General features: G+C 39.4%; 1 protein-coding gene across 3 annotated transcripts in view; it reads left to right on the top strand.

The window, feature by feature from the left end:
• enox1 (ecto-NOX disulfide-thiol exchanger 1) overlaps positions 1-19,973 on the top strand; it is a 393,944-nt gene that overhangs the window by 87,416 nt on the left and 286,555 nt on the right. For all 3 annotated transcript variants that reach the window (XM_067992518.1, XM_067992517.1, XM_067992519.1), the window contains exon 6: positions 18,344-18,556. In XM_067992518.1, coding sequence (XP_067848619.1) covers positions 18,344-18,556 — 213 coding nt within the window. The remainder of the gene's footprint in view (positions 1-18,343; positions 18,557-19,973) is intronic.

Here is a 19,973-nt window from a genome sequence, read left to right as displayed (position 1 = left end):
CACTGTCTCAGACATTCCCCCAGTTACCTGTGACACTGTCTCAGACATTTCCCCAGTTACCTGTGACACTGTCTCAGACATTTCCCCAGTTACCTGTGACACTATCTCAGACATTCCCCCAGTTACCTGCGACACTTTCTCAGACATTCCCCCAGTTACCTGTGACACTATCTCAGACATTCCCCCAGTTACCTGTGACACTGTCTCAGACATTTCCCCAGTTACCTGCGACACTTTCTCAGACATTCCCCCAGTTACCTGTGACACTTTCTCAGACATTCCCCCAGTTACCTGCGACACTATCTCAGACATTCCCCCAGTTACCTGTGACACTATCTCAGACATTTCCCCAGTTACCTGCGACACTTTCTCAGACATTCCCCCAGTTACCTGCGACACTATCTCAGACATTTCCCCAGTTACCTGTGACACTGTCTCAGACATTTCCCCAGTTACCTGTGACACTGTCTCAGACATTTCCCCAGTTACCTGTGACACTATCTCAGACATTCCCCCAGTTACCTGCGACACTTTCTCAGACATTCCCCCAGTTACCTGTGACACTATCTCAGACATTCCCCCAGTTACCTGTGACACTGTCTCAGACATTTCCCCAGTTACCTGCGACACTTTCTCAGACATTCCCCCAGTTACCTGTGACACTTTCTCAGACATTCCCCCAGTTACCTGCGACACTATCTCAGACATTTCCCAAGTTACCTGCGACACTATCTCAGACATTCCCCCAGTTACCTGTGACACTATCTCAGACATTTCCCCAGTTACCTGCGACACTTTCTCAGACATTCCCCCAGTTACCTGTGACACTTTCTCAGACATTCCCCCAGTTACCTGCGACACTATCTCAGACATTTCCCCAGTTACCTGTGACACTGTCTCAGACATTTCCCCAGTTACCTGTGACACTTTCTCAGACATTCCCCCAGTTACCTGCGACACTATCTCAGACATTCCCCCAGTTACCTGCGACACTATCTCAGACATTCCCCCAGTTACCTGTGACACTATCTCAGACATTTCCCCAGTTACCTGTGACACCATCTCAGACAATCCCCAGTTACCTGTGACACTATCTCAGACATTCCCCCAGTTACCTGTGACACTATCTCAGACATTCCCCCAGTTACCTGCGACACTGTCTCAGATATTCCCCCAGTTACCTGCGACACTATCTCAGACATTCCCCCAGTTACCTGTGACACTATCTCAGACATTCCCCAGTTACCTGCGACACTGTCTCAGACATTCCCCCAGTTACCTGCGACACTATCTCAGACATTCTCCCAGTTACCTGCGACACTATCTCAGACATTCCCCTTATTACCTGTGACACTGTCTCAGACATTCTCCCAGTTACCTGCGACACTATCTCAGACATTCCCCCAGTTACCTGTGACACTGTCTCAGACATTCTCCCAGTTACCTGCGACACTATCTCAGACATTCCCCCAGTTACCTGCGACACTGTCTCAGACATCCCCCAGTTACCTGCGACACTATCTCAGACATTCCCCCAGTTACCTGTGACACTATCTCAGACATTCCCCTTATTACCTGTGACACTGTCTCAGACATTCCCCTTATTACCTGCGACACTATCTCAGACATTCCCCCAGTTACCTGCGACACTATCTCAGACAGTTGCTCACGTACCTGTGACACTATCTCAGAGATCCCCTCCTGTAACTGTGCCACCATTCCACTCATTCCTCCATCCTCTGCGATTTTGTGGAGAGTGTGCGTGGCACCTGTTCCAATACCTTGCAAATGTGCTGCTGTCCCTCAATCATTCTCCTTTTAAGGGTGGCCCCCCAGGGTTCAGCATCTGTGTCCAGCTAAGCAGAGACTGGAGAGGAGTGCTCCCACCGACTCGGACTCTCCACAGCTGCCCCTGCCACCAGTGTCTGCTTGTGCTCACTTGTGTGTGGTAACTCACCAGGTGCCAACCCAACTAACTGAGGACTAGTATCTGCGCTGATGGATGGCTCGCCAAGATGTGACGGTGCCCCCTGACAGGCTGGCAGGTCCTCTGAGAAATCGCCCTCTGCTGTCACTGCCTGTCGAAGGGCCTGTAAGAGAACAGAATGCAATATTAAGCATCATCACAGATATGTAATGTTGCGATGAGCATACTGAAATGTTCAACGTGCCAAGCATTGTTAACATCAATTCATGTTGTGTGTGGTGAATGTTAAAGTTGTGTCACCAGACTTTTGTGGGGTGCCAGTCTCGCCATCCCTGACGGACAGGCACTCGAGGGTACGGCTGATCTGCAGGGCCTCCTGCTCTGTGTCTGTGAGGACCATTATCTTTGTGGCCCCCCCTCCAGTCCTCACCCTCTCCCTTGCATTCTGGGCTCTCTTCTCCTAGAAGGGGAGAAAGTACAGACGTGTGAGTGAGTGATGGTGAAGTGGCCAACCGATGAATGCATTGGTTTGGGTGAGGCTGACCGTGAAAGAGATGCATCAGAGGGTGAGTATGAGACAGAGACATGTCATTGGATGAGGATTGGGTTGAGTGGTAGTGGTGGGGTGAATGGTGGGGAGTTGAGGAAGTGCTGAGGAAGTGAAGGTAAGTTGAGGATGAGCCTTAAGTGGGTGTGAGGAGTGATGTGATGGAGTAGTGTTGTCAGTGCAGAATGAGTTTGGGGGTGGGGAGGGGGGATTGATGGAACACAGAATGTAGGAGAATCAGTAAGTGTACTCACTTTTGCTGACCCAGTTAGATAATTGAAACGCTTCCTGCACTGGATCCAGGTGCGGGAGATGTTGCTGCTGCTGGTGACCTCCTCTGCCACCTCGAGCCAGACCTTCTTGGTGGCAGAGGCAGGGCACTTCCTCCCGTCAGCCGGGTAAAATAGTTCCCTCCTCCTCCTCATCCTGGCCAATAGCAGCTGAAGTGCAGCGTCACTGAATCTTGGAGCAGCCTTGCCCCTGTGCTGCTCCATTGCGTCTTCTTGCTCTTTGCTCCAGTAAAATCCACTGGAGCAATGGACCTTTAAAATGAGGCCAAAATGCCTTGATACAAGCATCTTTGTCCCATTCAGATTCTTCGTCTCATCCAAAAGCTCAAATACATTGAGATACTTTGTCCCATCAAATACTTTGTCCAGTCAAATACATTGTCCCATCAAATACTTTGTCCAGTCAAATACTTTGTCCCCTCAAATACTTTGTCCCCTCAAATACTTTGTCCCCTCAAATACTTTGTCCCCTCAAATATTTTGTCCCCTCAAATACTTTGTCCCCTCAAATACTTTGTCCAGTCAAATACTTTGTCCCCTCAAATACATTGTCCAGTCAAATACTTTGTCCCCTCAAATACTTTGTCCCCTCAAATACTTTGTCCCGTCAAATACTTTGTCCAGTCAAATACTTTGTCCCCTCAAATACTTTGTCCCCTCAAATACTTTGTCCCCTCAAATACTTTCTCCCATCAAATATTTTGTCCCCTCAAATACTTTGTCCCCTCAAATACTTTGTCCCCTTAAATACTTTGTCCCCTCAAATACTTTGTCCCCTCAAATACTTTCTCCCATCAAATATATTGTCCCCTCAAATACTTTGTCCCCTCAAATACTTTGTCCCCTCAAATACTTTGTCCAGTCAAATACTTTGTCCCCTCAAATACTTTGTCCCCTCAAATACTTTCTCCCATCAAATATTTTGTCCCCTAAAATACTTTGTCCCCTCAAATACTTTGTCCACTCAAATACTTTGTCCCCTCAAATACTTTGTCCAGTCAAATACTTTGTCCCCTCAAATACTTTGTCCCGTCAAATACTTTGTCCCCTCAAATACTTTGTCCAGTCAAATACTTTGTCCCCTCAAATACTTTGTCCAGTCAAATACTTTTTCCCCTCAAATATTTTGTCCCCTCAAATACTTTGTCCCCTCAAATACTTTGTCCAGTCAAATACTTTGTCCCCTCAAATACTTTGTCCAGTCAAATACTTTGTCCCCTCAAATACTTTATCCCCTCAAATACTTTGTCCCCTCAAATACTTTGTCCAGTCAAATACTTTGTCCCCTCAAATACTTTGTCCCCTCAAATACTTTGTCCAGTCAAATATTTTGTCCCCTCAAATACTTTGTCCCCTCAAATACTTTGTCCAGTCAAATACTTTTTCCCCTCAAATACTTTGTCCCGTCAAATACTTTGTCCCCTCAAATACTTTGTCCAGTCAAATACTTTTTCCCCTCAAATACTTTGTCCAGTCAAATACTTTTTCCACTCAAATACTTTGTCCCCTCAAATACTTTGTCCCCTCAAATACTTTGTCCCCTCAATTACTTTGTCCCATCAAATACTTTCTCCCATCAAATACTTTGTCCCATCAAATTCTTTGTCCCCTCAAATACTTTGTCCTAATCAAATACTTTGTCCCATCAAATACTTTCTCCCATCAAATACTTTGTCCTAATCAAATACTTTCTCCCATCAAATACTTTGTCCCCTCAAATACTTTGTCCCCTCAAATACTTTGTCCAGTCAAATACTTTGTCCCCTCAAATACTTTGTCCCCTCAAATACTTTGTCCAGTCAAATACTTTGTCCCCTCAAATACTTTGTCCAGTCAAATACTTTGTCCCCTCAAATACTTTGTCCAGTCAAATACTTTGTCCCCTCAAATACTTTTTCCCCTCAAATACTTTGTCCCCTCAAATACTTTGTCCCCTCAAATACTTTGTCCAGTCAAATACTTTGTCCCCTCAAATACTTTGTCCCCTCAAATACTTTGTCCAGTCAAATACTTTGTCCCATCAAATACTTTGTCCAGTCAAATACTTTGTCCCCTCAAATACTTTGTCCCCTCAAATACTTTGTCCCCTCAAATACTTTGTCCCCTCAAATATTTTGTCCCCTCAAATACTTTGTCCCCTCAAATACTTTGTCCAGTCAATTACTTTGTCCCCTCAAATACATTGTCCAGTCAAATACTTTGTCCCCTCAAATACTTTGTCCCCTCAAATACTTTGTCCCGTCAAATACTTTGTCCAGTCAAATACTTTGTCCCCTCAAATACTTTGTCCCCTCAAATACTTTGTCCCCTCAAATACTTTGTCCCCTCAAATACTTTGTCCCCTCAAATACTTTCTCCCATCAAATATTTTGTCCCCTCAAATACTTTGTCCCCTCAAATACTTTGTCCCCTCAAATACTTTGTCCCCTCAAATACTTTGTCCCCTCAAATACTTTCTCCCATCAAATATATTGTCCCCTCAAATACTTTGTCCCCTCAAATACTTTGTCCCCTAAAATACTTTGTCCCCTCAAATACTTTGTCCCCTCAAATACTTTGTCCCCTCAAATACTTTGTCCAGTCAAATACTTTGTCCCCTCAAATACTTTGTCCCGTCAAATACTTTGTCCCCTCAAATACTTTGTCCAGTCAAATACTTTGTCCCCTCAAATACTTTGTCCAGTCAAATACTTTTTCCCCTCAAATATTTTGTCCCCTCAAATACTTTGTCCCCTCAAATACTTTGTCCAGTCAAATACTTTGTCCCCTCAAATACTTTGTCCAGTCAAATACTTTGTCCCCTCAAATACTTTGTCCCCTCAAATACTTTGTCCAGTCAAATACTTTGTCCCCTCAAATACTTTGTCCCCTCAAATACTTTGTCCAGTCAAATATTTTGTCCCCTCAAATACTTTGTCCCCTCAAATACTTTGTCCAGTCAAATACTTTTTCCCCTCAAATACTTTGTCCCGTCAAATACTTTGTCCCCTCAAATACTTTGTCCAGTCAAATACTTTGTCCCCTCAAATACTTTGTCCAGTCAAATACTTTTTCCCCTCAAATACTTTGTCCAGTCAAATACTTTTTCCCCTGAAATACTTTGTCCCCTCAAATACTTTGTCCCCTCAAATACTTTGTCCCCTCAATTACTTTGTCCCATCAAATACTTTCTCCCATCAAATACTTTGTCCCATCAAATTCTTTGTCCCCTCAAATACTTTGTCCCATCAAATACTTTGTACCCTCAAATACTTTGTCCTAATCAAATACTTTGTCCCATCAAATACTTTCTCCCATCAAATACTTTGTCCTAATCAAATACTTTCTCCCATCAAATACTTTGTCCCCTCAAATACTTTGTCCCCTCAAATACTTTGTCCAGTCAAATACTTTGTCCCCTCAAATACTTTGTCCAGTCAAATACTTTGTCCCCTCAAATACTTTTTCCCCTCAAATACTTTGTCCCCTCAAATACTTTGTCCCCTCAAATACTTTGTCCAGTCAAATACTTTGTCCCCTCAAATACTTTGTCCCCTCAAATACTTTGTCCCCTCAAATACTTTGTCCAGTCAAATACTTTGTCCCCTCAAATACTTTGTCCAGTCAAATACTTTGTCCCCTCAAATACTTTGTCCCCTCAAATACTTTGTCCAGTCAAATACTTTGTCCCCTCAAATACTTTGTCCCCTCAAATACTTTGTCCCCTCAAATACTTTGTCCAGTCAAATATTTTGTCCCCTCAAATACTTTGTCCCCTCAAATACTTTGTCCCCTCAAATACTTTGTCCAGTCAAATACTTTGTCCCCTCAAATACTTTGTCCCCTCAAATACTTTGTCCAGTCAAATACTTTGTCCCATCAAATACTTTCTCCCATCAAATACTTTGTCCCATCAAATACTTTCTCCCGTCAAATACTTTGTCCCATCAAATACTTTCTCCCATCAAATACTTTCTCCCGTCAAATACTTTGTCCCATCAAATACTTTCTCCCATCAAATACTTTGTCCCATCAAATACTTTCTCTCGTCAAATACTTTCTCCCATCAAATACTTTGTCCCATCAAATACTTTCTCCCGTCAAATACTTTGTCCCATCAAATACTTTCTCCCATCAAATACTTTGTCCCATCAAATACTTTCTCCCGTCAAATACTTTGTCCCATCAAATACTTTCTCCCATCAAATACTTTCTCCCGTCAAATACTTTGTCCCATCAAATACTTTCTCCCGTCAAATACTTTGTCCCATCAAATACTTTCTCCCATCAAATACTTTCTCCCGTCAAATACTTTGTCCCATCAAATACTTTCTCCCATCAAATACTTTGTCCCATCAAATACTTTCTCTCGTCAAATACTTTCTCCCATCAAATACTTTGTCCCATCAAATACTTTGTCCCATCAAATACTTTGTCGCATCAAATACTTTCTCCCATCAAATACTTTGTCCCATCAAATACTTTGTCCCCTCAAATACTTTGTCCCCTCAAATACTTTCTCCCATCAAATACTTTGTCCCCTCAAATACTTTGTCCTATCAAATACTTTGTCCCCTCAAATACTTTGTCCTATTCAAATAATTTTCCCCATCAAATACTTGTTCCTAACAAATATTTTGTCCGATTCAAATACTTTGTTCAGTCAAAACGTTGTTCTATTCAAATACTTTGTCCCATCAAATACTTTGTCCCATCAAATACTTTCTCCCATCAAATACTTTCTCCCATCAAATACTTTGTCCCATCAAATACTTTCTCCCGTCAAATACTTTGTCCCATCAAATACTTTCTCCCATCAAATACTTTCTCCCGTCAAATACTTTGTCCCATCAAATACTTTCTCCCATCAAATACTTTGTCCCATCAAATACTTTCTCTCGTCAAATACTTTCTCCCATCAAATACTTTGTCCCATCAAATACTTTGTCCCATCAAATACTTTGTCGCATCAAATACTTTCTCCCATCAAATACTTTGTCCCATCAAATACTTTGTCCCATCAAATACTTTGTCCCATCAAATACTTTGTCGCATCAAATACTTTCTCCCATCAAATACTTTCTCCCATCAAATACTTTGTCCCATCAAATACTTTGTCGCATCAAATACTTTCTCCCATCAAATACTTTCTCCCATCAAATACTTTGTCCCATCAAATACTTTCTCCCGTCAAATACTTTGTCCCATCAAATACTTTCTCCCATCAAATACTTTCTCCCGTCAAATACTTTGTCCCATCAAATACTTTCTCCCATCAAATACTTTGTCCCATCAAATACTTTCTCTCGTCAAATACTTTCTCCCATCAAATACTTTGTCCCATCAAATACTTTGTCCCATCAAATACTTTGTCGCATCAAATACTTTCTCCCATCAAATACTTTCTCCCATCAAATACTTTCTCCCATCAAATACTTTCTCCCATCAAATACTTTGTCCTATTCAAATACTTTGTCCCATCAAATACTTTGTCCCCTCAAATACTTTGTCCTAATCAAATACATTGTCCCATCAAATACTTTGTCCCATCAAATACTTTGTCCTAATCAAATACTTTCTCCCATCAAATACTTTCTCCCCTCAAATACTTTCTCCCATCAAATACTTTGTCCCCTCAAATACTTTGTCCCCTCAAATACTTTCTCCCATCAAATACTTTGTCCCCTCAAATACTTTGTCTTATCAAATACTTTGTCCCCTCAAATACTTTGTCCTATTCAAATAATTTTCCCCATCAAATACTTTGTCCCATCAAATACTTTGTCCCATCAAATACTTTCTCCCATCAAATACTTTGTCCCATCAAATACTTTCTCCCATCAAATACTTTGTCCCATCAAATACTTTCTCCCATCAAATACTTTCTCTCATCAAATACTTTCTCCCATCAAATACTTTGTCCCATCAAATACTTTGTCCCATCAAATACTTTGTCCCATCAAATACTTTCTCCCATCAAATACTTTGTCCCATCAAATACTTTCTCCCATCAAATACTTTGTCCCATCAAATACTTTCTCCCATCAAATACTTTCTCCCATCAAATACTTTCTCCCATCAAATACTTTCTCCCATCAAATACTGATTCCCATCAAATACTTTCTCTCGTCAAATACTTTCTCCCATCAAATACTTTGTCGCATCAAATACTTTCTCCCATCAAATACTTTCTCCCATCAAATACTTTCTCCCATCAAATACTTTCTCCCATCAAATACTTTCTCCCATCAAATACTGTGTCCTATTCAAATACTTTGTCCCATCAAATTCTTTGTACCCTCAAATACTTTGTCCCATCAAATACTTTGTCCCCTCAAATACTTTGTCCCCTCAAATACTTTGTCCCCTCAAATACTTTGTCCCCTCAAATACTTTGTCCCCTCAAATACTTTTTCCCATCAAATACTTTCTCTCGTCAAATACTTTCTCCCATCAAATACTTTCTCCCATCAAATACTTTTTCCCATCAAATACTTTTTCCCCTGAAATACTTTGTCCCCTCAAATACTTTGTCCCCTCAAATACTTTGTCCCCTCAATTACTTTGTCCCATCAAATACTTTGTCCCATCAAATTCTTTGTACCCTCAAATACTTTGTCCCATCAAATACTTTGTACCCTCAAATACTTTGTCCTAATCAAATACTTTGTCCCATCAAATACTTTCTCCCATCAAATACTTTGTCCTAATCAAATACTTTCTCCCATCAAATACTTTGTCCCCTCAAATACTTTGTCCCCTCAAATACTTTCTCCCATGAAATACTTTGTCCCCTCAAATACTTTGTCCCCTCAAATACTTTGTCCCCTCAAATACTTTGTCCCCTCAAATACTTTGTCCTATTCAAATAATTTTCCCCATCAAATACTTGTTCCTAACAAATATTTTGTCCGATTCAAATACTTTGTTCACTCAAAACGTTGTTCTATTCAAATACTTTGTCCCATCAAATACTTTGTCCCATCAAATACTTTCTCCCATCAAATACTTTCTCCCATCAAATACTTTCTCCCATCAAATACTGTGTCCTATTCAAATACTTTGTCCCATCAAATTCTTTGTACCCTCAAATACTTTGTCCCATCAAATACTTTGTACCCTCAAATACTTTGTCCTAATCAAATACTTTGTCCCATCAAATACTTTGTCCCATCAAATACTTTGTCCTAATCAAATACTTTCTCCCATCAAATACTTTCTCCCCTCAAATACTTTCTCCCATCAAATACTTTGTCCCATCAAATACTTTGTCCCATCAAATACTTTGTCCTAATCAAATACTTTCTCCCATCAAATACTTTGTCCCCTCAAATACTTTGTCCCCTCAAATACTTTCTCCCATCAAATACTTTGTCCCCTCAAATACTTTGTCCTATTCAAATAATTTTCCCCATCAAATACTTGTTCCTAACTAATATTTTGTCCGATTCAAATACTTTGTTCAGTCAAAACTTTGTTCTATTCAAATACTTTGTCCCATCAAATACTTTGTCCCATCAAATACTTTGTCCCATCAAATACTTTGTCCTAATCAAATACTTTCTCCCATCAAATACTTTCTCCCCTCAAATACTTTCTCCCATCAAATACTTTGTCCCCTCAAATACTTTCTCCCGTCAAATACTTTGTCCCATCAAATACTTTCTCCCATCAAATACTTTCTCCCGTCAAATACTTTGTCCCATCAAATACTTTCTCCCATCAAATACTTTGTCCCATCAAATACTTTCTCTCGTCAAATACTTTCTCCCATCAAATACTTTGTCCCATCAAATACTTTGTCCCATCAAATACTTTGTCGCATCAAATACTTTCTCCCATCAAATACTTTCTCCCATCAAATACTTTCTCCCATCAAATACTGTCTCCCATCAAATACTTTGTCCCATCAAATACTTTGTCCCATCAAATACTTTGTCGCATCAAATACTTTCTCCCATCAAATACTTTCTCCCATCAAATACTTTCTCCCATCAAATACTTTGTCCTATTCAAATACTTTGTCCCATCAAATACTTTGTACCCTCAAATACTTTGTCCTAATCAAATACTTTGTCCCATCAAATACTTTGTCCCATCAAATACTTTGTCCTAATCAAATACTTTCTCCCATCAAATACTTTCTCACCAGAAATACTTTCTCCCATCAAATACTTTGTCCCCTCAAATACTTTGTCCCCTCAAATACTTTGTCCCCTCAAATACTTTCTCCCATCAAATACTTTGTCCCCTCAAATACTTTGTCTTATCAAATACTTTGTCCCCTCAAATACTTTGTCCTATTCAAATAATTTTCCCCATCAAATACTTTGTCCCATCAAATACTTTCTCCCATCAAATACTTTGTCCCATCAAATACTTTCTCTCGTCAAATACTTTGTCCCATCAAATACTTTCTCTCATCAAATACTTTCTCCCATCAAATACTTTCTCCCATCAAATACTGATTCCCATCAAATACTTTCTCTCGTCAAATACTTTCTCCCATCAAATACTTTGTCGCATCAAATACTTTCTCCCATCAAATACTTTCTCCCATCAAATACTTTCTCCCATCAAATACTTTCTCCCATCAAATACTTTCTCCCATCAAATACTGTGTCCTATTCAAATACTTTGTCCCATCAAATTCTTTGTACCCTCAAATACTTTGTCCCATCAAATACTTTGTACCCTCAAATACTTTGTCCTAATCAAATACTTTGTCCCCTCAAATACTTTGTCCCCTCAAATACTTTGTCCCCTCAAATACTTTTTCCCATCAAATACTTTCTCTCGTCAAATACTTTCTCCCATCAAATACTTTCTCCCATCAAATACTTTTTCCCATCAAATACTTTTTCCCCTGAAATACTTTGTCCCCTCAAATACTTTGTCCCCTCAAATACTTTGTCCCCTCAATTACTTTGTCCCATCAAATACTTTGTCCCATCAAATTCTTTGTACCCTCAAATACTTTGTCCCATCAAATACTTTGTACCCTCAAATACTTTGTCCTAATCAAATACTTTGTCCCATCAAATACTTTCTCCCATCAAATACTTTGTCCTAATCAAATACTTTCTCCCATCAAATACTTTGTCCCCTCAAATACTTTGTCCCCTCAAATACTTTGTCCCCTCAAATACTTTCTCCCATCAAATACTTTGTCCCCTCAAATACTTTGTCCCCTCAAATACTTTGTCCCCTCAAATACTTTCTCCCATCAAATACTTTGTCCCCTCAAATACTTTGTCCTATCAAATACTTTGTCCCCTCAAATACTTTGTCCTATTCAAATAATTTTCCCCATCAAATACTTGTTCCTAACAAATATTTTGTCCGATTCAAATACTTTGTTCACTCAAAACGTTGTTCTATTCAAATACTTTGTCCCATCAAATACTTTGTCCCATCAAATACTTTCTCCCATCAAATACTTTCTCCCATCAAATACTTTCTCCCATCAAATACTGTGTCCTATTCAAATACTTTGTCCCATCAAATTCTTTGTACCCTCAAATACTTTGTCCCATCAAATACTTTGTACCCTCAAATACTTTGTCCTAATCAAATACTTTGTCCCATCAAATACTTTGTCCCATCAAATACTTTGTCCTAATCAAATACTTTCTCCCATCAAATACTTTCTCCCCTCAAATACTTTCTCCCATCAAATACTTTGTCCCATCAAATACTTTGTCCCATCAAATACTTTGTCCTAATCAAATACTTTCTCCCATCAAATACTTTGTCCCCTCAAATACTTTGTCCCCTCAAATACTTTCTCCCATCAAATACTTTGTCCCCTCAAATACTTTGTCTTATCAAATACTTTGTCCCCTCAAATACTTTGTCCTATTCAAATAATTTTCCCCATCAAATACTTGTTCCTAACTAATATTTTGTCCGATTCAAATACTTTGTTCAGTCAAAACTTTGTTCTATTCAAATACTTTGTCCCATCAAATACTTTGTCCCATCAAATACTTTGTCCCATCAAATACTTTGTCCTAATCAAATACTTTCTCCCATCAAATACTTTCTCCCCTCAAATACTTTCTCCCATCAAATACTTTCTCCCATCAAATACTTTCTCCCATCAAATACTTTCTCCCCTCAAATACTTTCTCCCATCAAATACTTTCTCCCCTCAAATACTTTCTCCCATCAAATACTTTCTCCCCTCAAATACTTTCTCCCATCAAATACTTTCTCCCATCAAATACTTTGTCCCCTCAAATACTTTGTCCCCTCAAATACTTTGTCCCCTCAAATACTTTGTCCCCTCAAATACTTTCTCCCATCAAATACTTTGTCCCCTCAAATACTTTGTCATATCAAATACTTTGTCCCCTCAAATACTTTGTCCTATTCAAATAATTTTCCCCATCAAATACTTGTTCCTAACAAATATTTTGTCCGATTCAAATACTTTGTTCAGTCAAAACTTTGTTCTATTCAAATACTTTGTCCCATCAAATACTTTCTCTCGTCAAATACTTTGTCCCATCAAATACTTTCTCCCATCAAATACTTTCTCCCATCAAATACTTTCTCCCATCAAATACTTTCTCCCATCAAATACTTTCTCCCATCAAATACTTTCTCTCGTCAAATACTTTCTCCCATCAAATACTTTCTCCCATCAAATACTTTGTCCCATCAAATACTTTCTCCCATCAAATACTTTGTCCCATCAAATACTTTCTCTCATCAAATACTTTCTCTCATCAAATACTGTTTCCCATCAAATACTTTGTCCCATCAAATACTTTCTCCCATCAAATACTTTGTCGCATCAAATACTTTCTCCCATCAAATACTTTCTCCCATCAAATACTTTCTCCCATCAAATACTTTCTCCCATCAAATACTTTCTCCCATCAAATACTTTCTCCCATCAAATACTTTCTCCCATCAAATACTGTGTCCTATTCAAATACTTTGTCCCATCAAATTCTTTGTACCCTCAAATACTTTTTCCCATCAAATACTTTGTACCCTCAAATACTTTGTCCAAATCAAATACTTTCTCCCATCAAATACGTTCTCCCATCAAATACTTTGTCCCCTCAAATACTTTGACCTATCAAATACTTTGTCCCCTCAAATACTTTGTCCCCTCAAATACTTTGTCCCCTCAAATACTTTGGCCCCTCAAATACTTTGTCCCCTCAAATACTTTCTCCCATCAAATACTTTGTCCCCTCAAATACTTTGTCCCCTCAAATACGTTCTCCCATCAAATACTTTGTCCCCTCAAATACTTTGTCCTATTCAAATAATTTTTCCCATCAAATACTTGTTCCTCACAAATATTTTGTCCGATTCAAATACTTTGTTCAGTCAAAACTTTGTTCTATTCAAATACTTTGTCCCATCAAATACTTTGTCCCATCAAATACTTTCTCCCATCAAATACTTTCTCCCATCAATAACTTTCTCCCATCAAATACTTTCTCCCATCAAATACTTTCTCCCATCAAATACTTTCTCTCGTAAAATACTTTCGCCCGTCAAATACTTTCTCCCGTCTAATACTTTGTCCCATTAAATACTTTCTCTCGTCAAATACTTTCTCCCGTCAAATACTTTGTCCCATCAAATACTTTCTCTCGTCAAATACTTTCTCGCATCAAATACTTTCTCCCATCAAATACTTTCTCTCATCAAATACTTTCTCCCATCAAATACTTTCTCTCGTCAAATACTTTCTCCCATCAAATACTTTCTCCCATCAAATACTTTCTCTCGTCAAATACTTTCTCCCATCAAATACTTTCTCCCATCAAATACCTTCTCCCATCAAATACTTTGTCCCATTAAATACTTTCTCTCGTCAAATACTTTCTCCCATCAAATACTTTCTCCCATCAAATACTTTCTCTCGTCAAATACTTTCTCCCATCAAATACTTTCTCCCATCACATACCTTCTCCCATCAAATACATTGTCCCATCAAATACTTTCTCCCATCAAATACTTTCTCCCATCAAATACTTTCTCCCATCAAATACTTTCTCTCGTCAAATACTTTCTCCCATCAAATACTTTCTCCCATCAAATACTTTCTCTCGTCAAATACTTTCTCCCATCAAATACTTTCTCCCATCAAATACTTTCTCCCATCAAATACTTTGTCCCATCAAATACTTTCTCCCATCAAATACTTTCTCCCATCAAATACTTTCTCCCATCAAATACTTTGTCCCATCAAATACTTTCTCCCATCAAATACTGTGTCCTATTCAAATACTTTGTCCCATCAAACACTTTATCCTAGTCAAATACTTTATCCCTTCAAATATTTTGTCCTATTCAAATGCTTTGTCCTAACAATTACTTGGTCCTATTCAAATACTTTGTCCCATCAAAAACTTTGTCTGAGTCAAAAACTTAGTCCCATCAAATACTGTGTCCTCATCAAAACTTTGTCCTATCCAAATACTTTGTCCTGTCAAATATTGCGTCCTATTCAAATACATTGTCCCATCAAAGTCTTTGCTCTATTCAAATACTTTTTCCCATCAAATACTTTGTCCCATCAAATACTTTTTCCTGTTCAAATACATTGTCCAGTCAAATTCTTTGTCCCATCAAATACTTTCTTCCATCAAATATTTTGTCCCATTAAATACTTTGTCCTATTCAAATACTTTGTCCCATCAAATACTTTGTCCTATTCAAATACTTTGTCCCATCAAATACTTTGTTCTATTCAATGCTTTTTTCCTAGTCAAATATTTTGTCCCATCAAATATTGCGTCCTATTCAAATACTGTGTCCCACCAAATACTTTGTCCTGTTCAAATACATATCCTCTTTACCATATATGGTCTCAAGCAAAGGGTATTATTATGACGGACTATGGAGCTCACAATTTGCTGCACTGTTGATTTTCTGATGTTAAATGTTAATGAGTGCATCTCTACAAAATTTGCCCCTACATGTAGGCAGGGCATAAACCGTCAGGAAATGAGAAAGGATTGGTTTAATTTCAGGAACTCGATAAATATAGAAACTGTACCTGAGAACTGACGGATATATCGTCCCAATATTTTTTAAAAAGTGTTTAGCATGAAAATAGGGAGTGTTGCCCATGCAGCCTAATATTGATTATGGGGAAAACATTGGCTCATTATACAGGATAGATTCTATGTCAATGTTCGTCAGAATTGACTATTATGAAGGGTTTTGATAAAGTAAAAAGGGAGAAACTTTTTCCAATGACAGGAGGGTCGGTAACCAAAGGACACATACTTAAGATAATTGGCAAAAGAATCAGAGGGAAGATGAGGAAAACATTTTTTACAGTGAGTTGTTATGATCTGGAATGCACTGAAAGGGTGGTGGAAGCAGATTCAATAGTAACTTTCAAAAGTGAATTAGATATATACTTGAAGGAGAAAAATTTACAGGGCTATGGGGAAAGAACAGAGGAATGGGACTAATTGGATAGCTCTTTCAATGAGCCAGCACAGGCACGATGGACCAAATGGCCTCCTTCAATGCAGTATGATTCTATGAAAGATCACAGAGCAGCACAAATCTACTGGACTTCTTTGAGGACGTAACAATACTTGTTGTCAAGAGCAGTCCAGTGGATATAATCTACAGAAAGCATTTGGTAAGGTTTCAGGTATAAGGTTTGTAAGATTAATTAAGGTATATGGAATTAATGACTGATCACCAATTGAATTAACATTGTTTTAAGACTAGAACTTCTTTTTCTGGAAACCCCATCTTGCTGTGAATTGCGCGATGGGGAGGGGCGGGGGCAGGGAGGGGGTGGAGAGGGGCGGGGGCGGGGAGGGGCGGGGGCAGGGTGGGGAGGGGGTTGAACTTCCATTGGTCCAGTGGCCCTTGCCTTGATCCCCATCCTAAATCCTGGGCTCATTTGAATAGTAAGAGCAGTCACCTTCTTCAACACTCGCCTCGCAGAGCCAATAGGATTTCAGAGCAGCTTCTTGCTGCTTCATTAGGGTGATGGGGGGAGGAGCACAGGGTCCAAAGTAGTCCAACAGTCCCGTTACAACTTGCAAGTGCCCCTGTAACAAATTGCCACACTCCAAATCGCAATGAATCGCTCTCTGATCAATTTGCCATTTGGATGTGGCACTGTGGGCCCCACTTATGGCCCTTTGTATGGCGTAGCTGCTGCTGGCCAGACAATAGGCGAGACTGGTGAGATCTCTGGAGGGCTCAGCATCCCATCTCCAAAAGTGACACCATGACGGAGGGAGCATGGGCGGAGGAAGCACCCCAGCCCCTCCCCCGTTGTACTTTATCAGTGGCACCAGAAAGGGGTGGGAATGGGTTCCATGTCAACGCCCTTCCCCCTACCTAGATTATGCTAATTGGTGTGAAATTTCTTGGGTAGCAAGAAAAAGATAATAATTAATGGAACTTGCTCGGGTTTGAGGAGAAGACATTGATTAGTGGAGATGTGCAGAGGTCTGTTGTAGGTCTCTTGCTCAACACATTATTCCTAAATGATATGGAAGAGGCTATCTTGTTTATTATAACATTTTCTGATCACTCCAAGATATGTGGCCAGGGGATGATATCAGGGAGATCCTCTAGAGGTCAGGATATAGCACTAGGGAGACATGAGTGTAAAACTAACAATCCACATGAAAGACTTGAGATCAGCTCCCTCTTCCCTCAAGATCTTTATGTAGAATAAACTCCCCGCAAAAGCAATTATTGCTCTTTCAATTAACACCTGGATGAAAATCTGCTTATGAACCAAATTAACATTATGAAGATATAACACAGAGAGATAATTGAACGTTTTGTGGAACATGCTAGTTACTGAACCAAGGGGACGTTGGGAAAGTAGTGCCAGGGCAAACACCCAACAGAGGATGAATCACGTAGCCTATAAGGTTGGACAGTTAACCTGGAGTCCTGTTCCTTTCAGGGGTGTGGAGAAACCATTGAATACCTTTTTCAGGGGATGATGGGTGTGGGACAGAGTTCACAATGGAGTGGCTTTCCAGGCTGAATGGCATTTACTTGGTCCATGCTTTCCCATATTTTTGTGTTTGCCAAATGGTGGTGGTGAGTCCTCTGTTCCAATTGTTACAAATTGGATAGCCAGGTGGTGAAAGATAGAATACTAGAGCCTGGTCTTCAGTTGCTTCCAAGCCTTTATTCACAGAGCTCCATATTACACCCACACCACACCGGAGATCAGCTCTCTTATAAATGGATACAAGAGCGTTCCCAACTGATACCCACCCAATTAACACTAATTGATATAAATCATAGGGATACAATTAATACCAATTACATGCCCATGTGCAGTAGATGCTGATCATGTTTGCGATTCCTCCAAGTGACCTATGGGAACCAGAACAACGGCCTAGGGTGGATTACTGGAGAATTCACTGATCTTTATTGAAAGCTTAGGTTATTTGACACAGTTCAAACTATTTAAACAGTGGGATATAGTTTTTTTTTTAAATCACCATGCTTCCTTCTTTCGTTACAGTGAAGTCACTTGAATTCTCCACATTTCCTTGCTTTCAGCAGTGCTCCAGTCAGATTAAACAGGTTCTTGTTTGCAGCTCGTGTGTATTTGTTCCCTTGCAGATGAGAACAAGTTCTCTGAAGCCATCTCGGTGCTGCTGGCTTGGTTTGAACGTGGGGAAGTAACACGTCGGTCAGCAAACAATTTTTATTCCATGATTCAGTCCGCCAACAGCCACAGCCGCAGACTGATGAGTGAAAAGGCGGCACACGAACAAGAAATGGAAGACGCCAAGGAGCGATTCAAGAACGTTTTATCAGGGATCCTCACTGGATGTAAGTGACTTTTGCATGTTGGCATTCTCAGTTCTATTAAAGTACTGTGGGTAAGTACTAGTGCTGCAAGTTCTAGAACATGGGCCCATCTTACAGGACTAGATTTTCAGGTAGGAAATCTTTCACTTCATCTTTTGAGTCAGAAGGCATTTTGTAAGATTTATGGACACTGACTATACAGTTCACACAGGTACAGCTATTGTTTCACTGATCTCCAATAATAGACTTCTCTATAAGCCCATCAAATAGGCTCAGCAGTATAATATATGATAACATGTTTAATTGCATGTTGAATTGGATGGCACCTAATGTAGTAAGGGAGTTTTATAGCTATATGGTACATTCCCTCAGGCTAATGAACAAAACCTGCATCATTAGGACAGATACGAGCAGGATTGCTAGCTTCAGAAGCACCTGAATTGGAAATTCAGGCAGGTACTGTACACATTTCCCAAAGCTCGCTGACAGCCTGGTCAGAAAATGACGCCCCCCCACACACACCCTGCCAAGGCATCAAAGTAATGGAAACATTTACAACATATGAATTCAAAATAAAACAAATTAATGTTTTTAAATAGACACTAGCATAATGCTGGTGAAGAAGATCACAGCCAGCGGACAAACAGACTGAAAGAGCTGCTGCGGCCATTTTAGCGGTCAGCTGGCCTGTGAGGGTTGGCTCCATTCTTTAGGGTGAGGTCCGTTGTGTGCTTTTCCCCATCAGGCAGATCCTAATGGATAATAACTGGATTCAAAATACAAAGAATAAAAATTACACCTAACAAGCCAATGACTTTAGTTGAATGGAATTTGTTTGGAACACTCTTAAAACACTCTTTAAAGCAGATTAAAAATACCATGGCTATTTTTACATCCCCTGTTTGATTCATTAAATCATCTTGGAAATGATCTTAAATGCAAAATTCTTTCAGTTTATCTGAAGGGCATTCTGATTACTTCTCCAGATAGAATTTGTTCTTGTTTTCATTAGAACTGATCAAATTCTATTCACTAGGAGCTTAATCTTAGTACAAGAGATGTAAACAAAACATTACATCTCATTAATGGCTGAACCCTCATTTAGTGAAGAAAATTCTTTTGACAAGTTAATCTTTCCAGTTGCAGATATTTTGCAAGATAGACAGATGAACTTAAAATTAATTAAGAGGACTAATTTAATTAATTAAAAGATTTTTTTTTTTACTTATTAAAATAATGATTTTATTCTCAGAATGTTACATGCTTCATCATATTGTGTGAGGTTGTTTGCAGTTTACATGGTGCTTGTGAAAGAATACACTGGACGCAGGCACCTGAGGTTTGCTAGCATGTGGGTGTGCATAGGCTGGGATTACCACGTGTTTAAGGGCCAAGACATGTTGTTTGGTTACAGCCCATGACTAGCTGGGCTGGGGGT

Source organism: Heptranchias perlo, chromosome 11, assembly GCF_035084215.1.
Source record: "Heptranchias perlo isolate sHepPer1 chromosome 11, sHepPer1.hap1, whole genome shotgun sequence".
NCBI classification, from domain to species: Eukaryota; Metazoa; Chordata; class Chondrichthyes; order Hexanchiformes; family Hexanchidae; genus Heptranchias; species Heptranchias perlo.
This window is presented reverse-complemented; position numbering and strand designations above follow the sequence as displayed.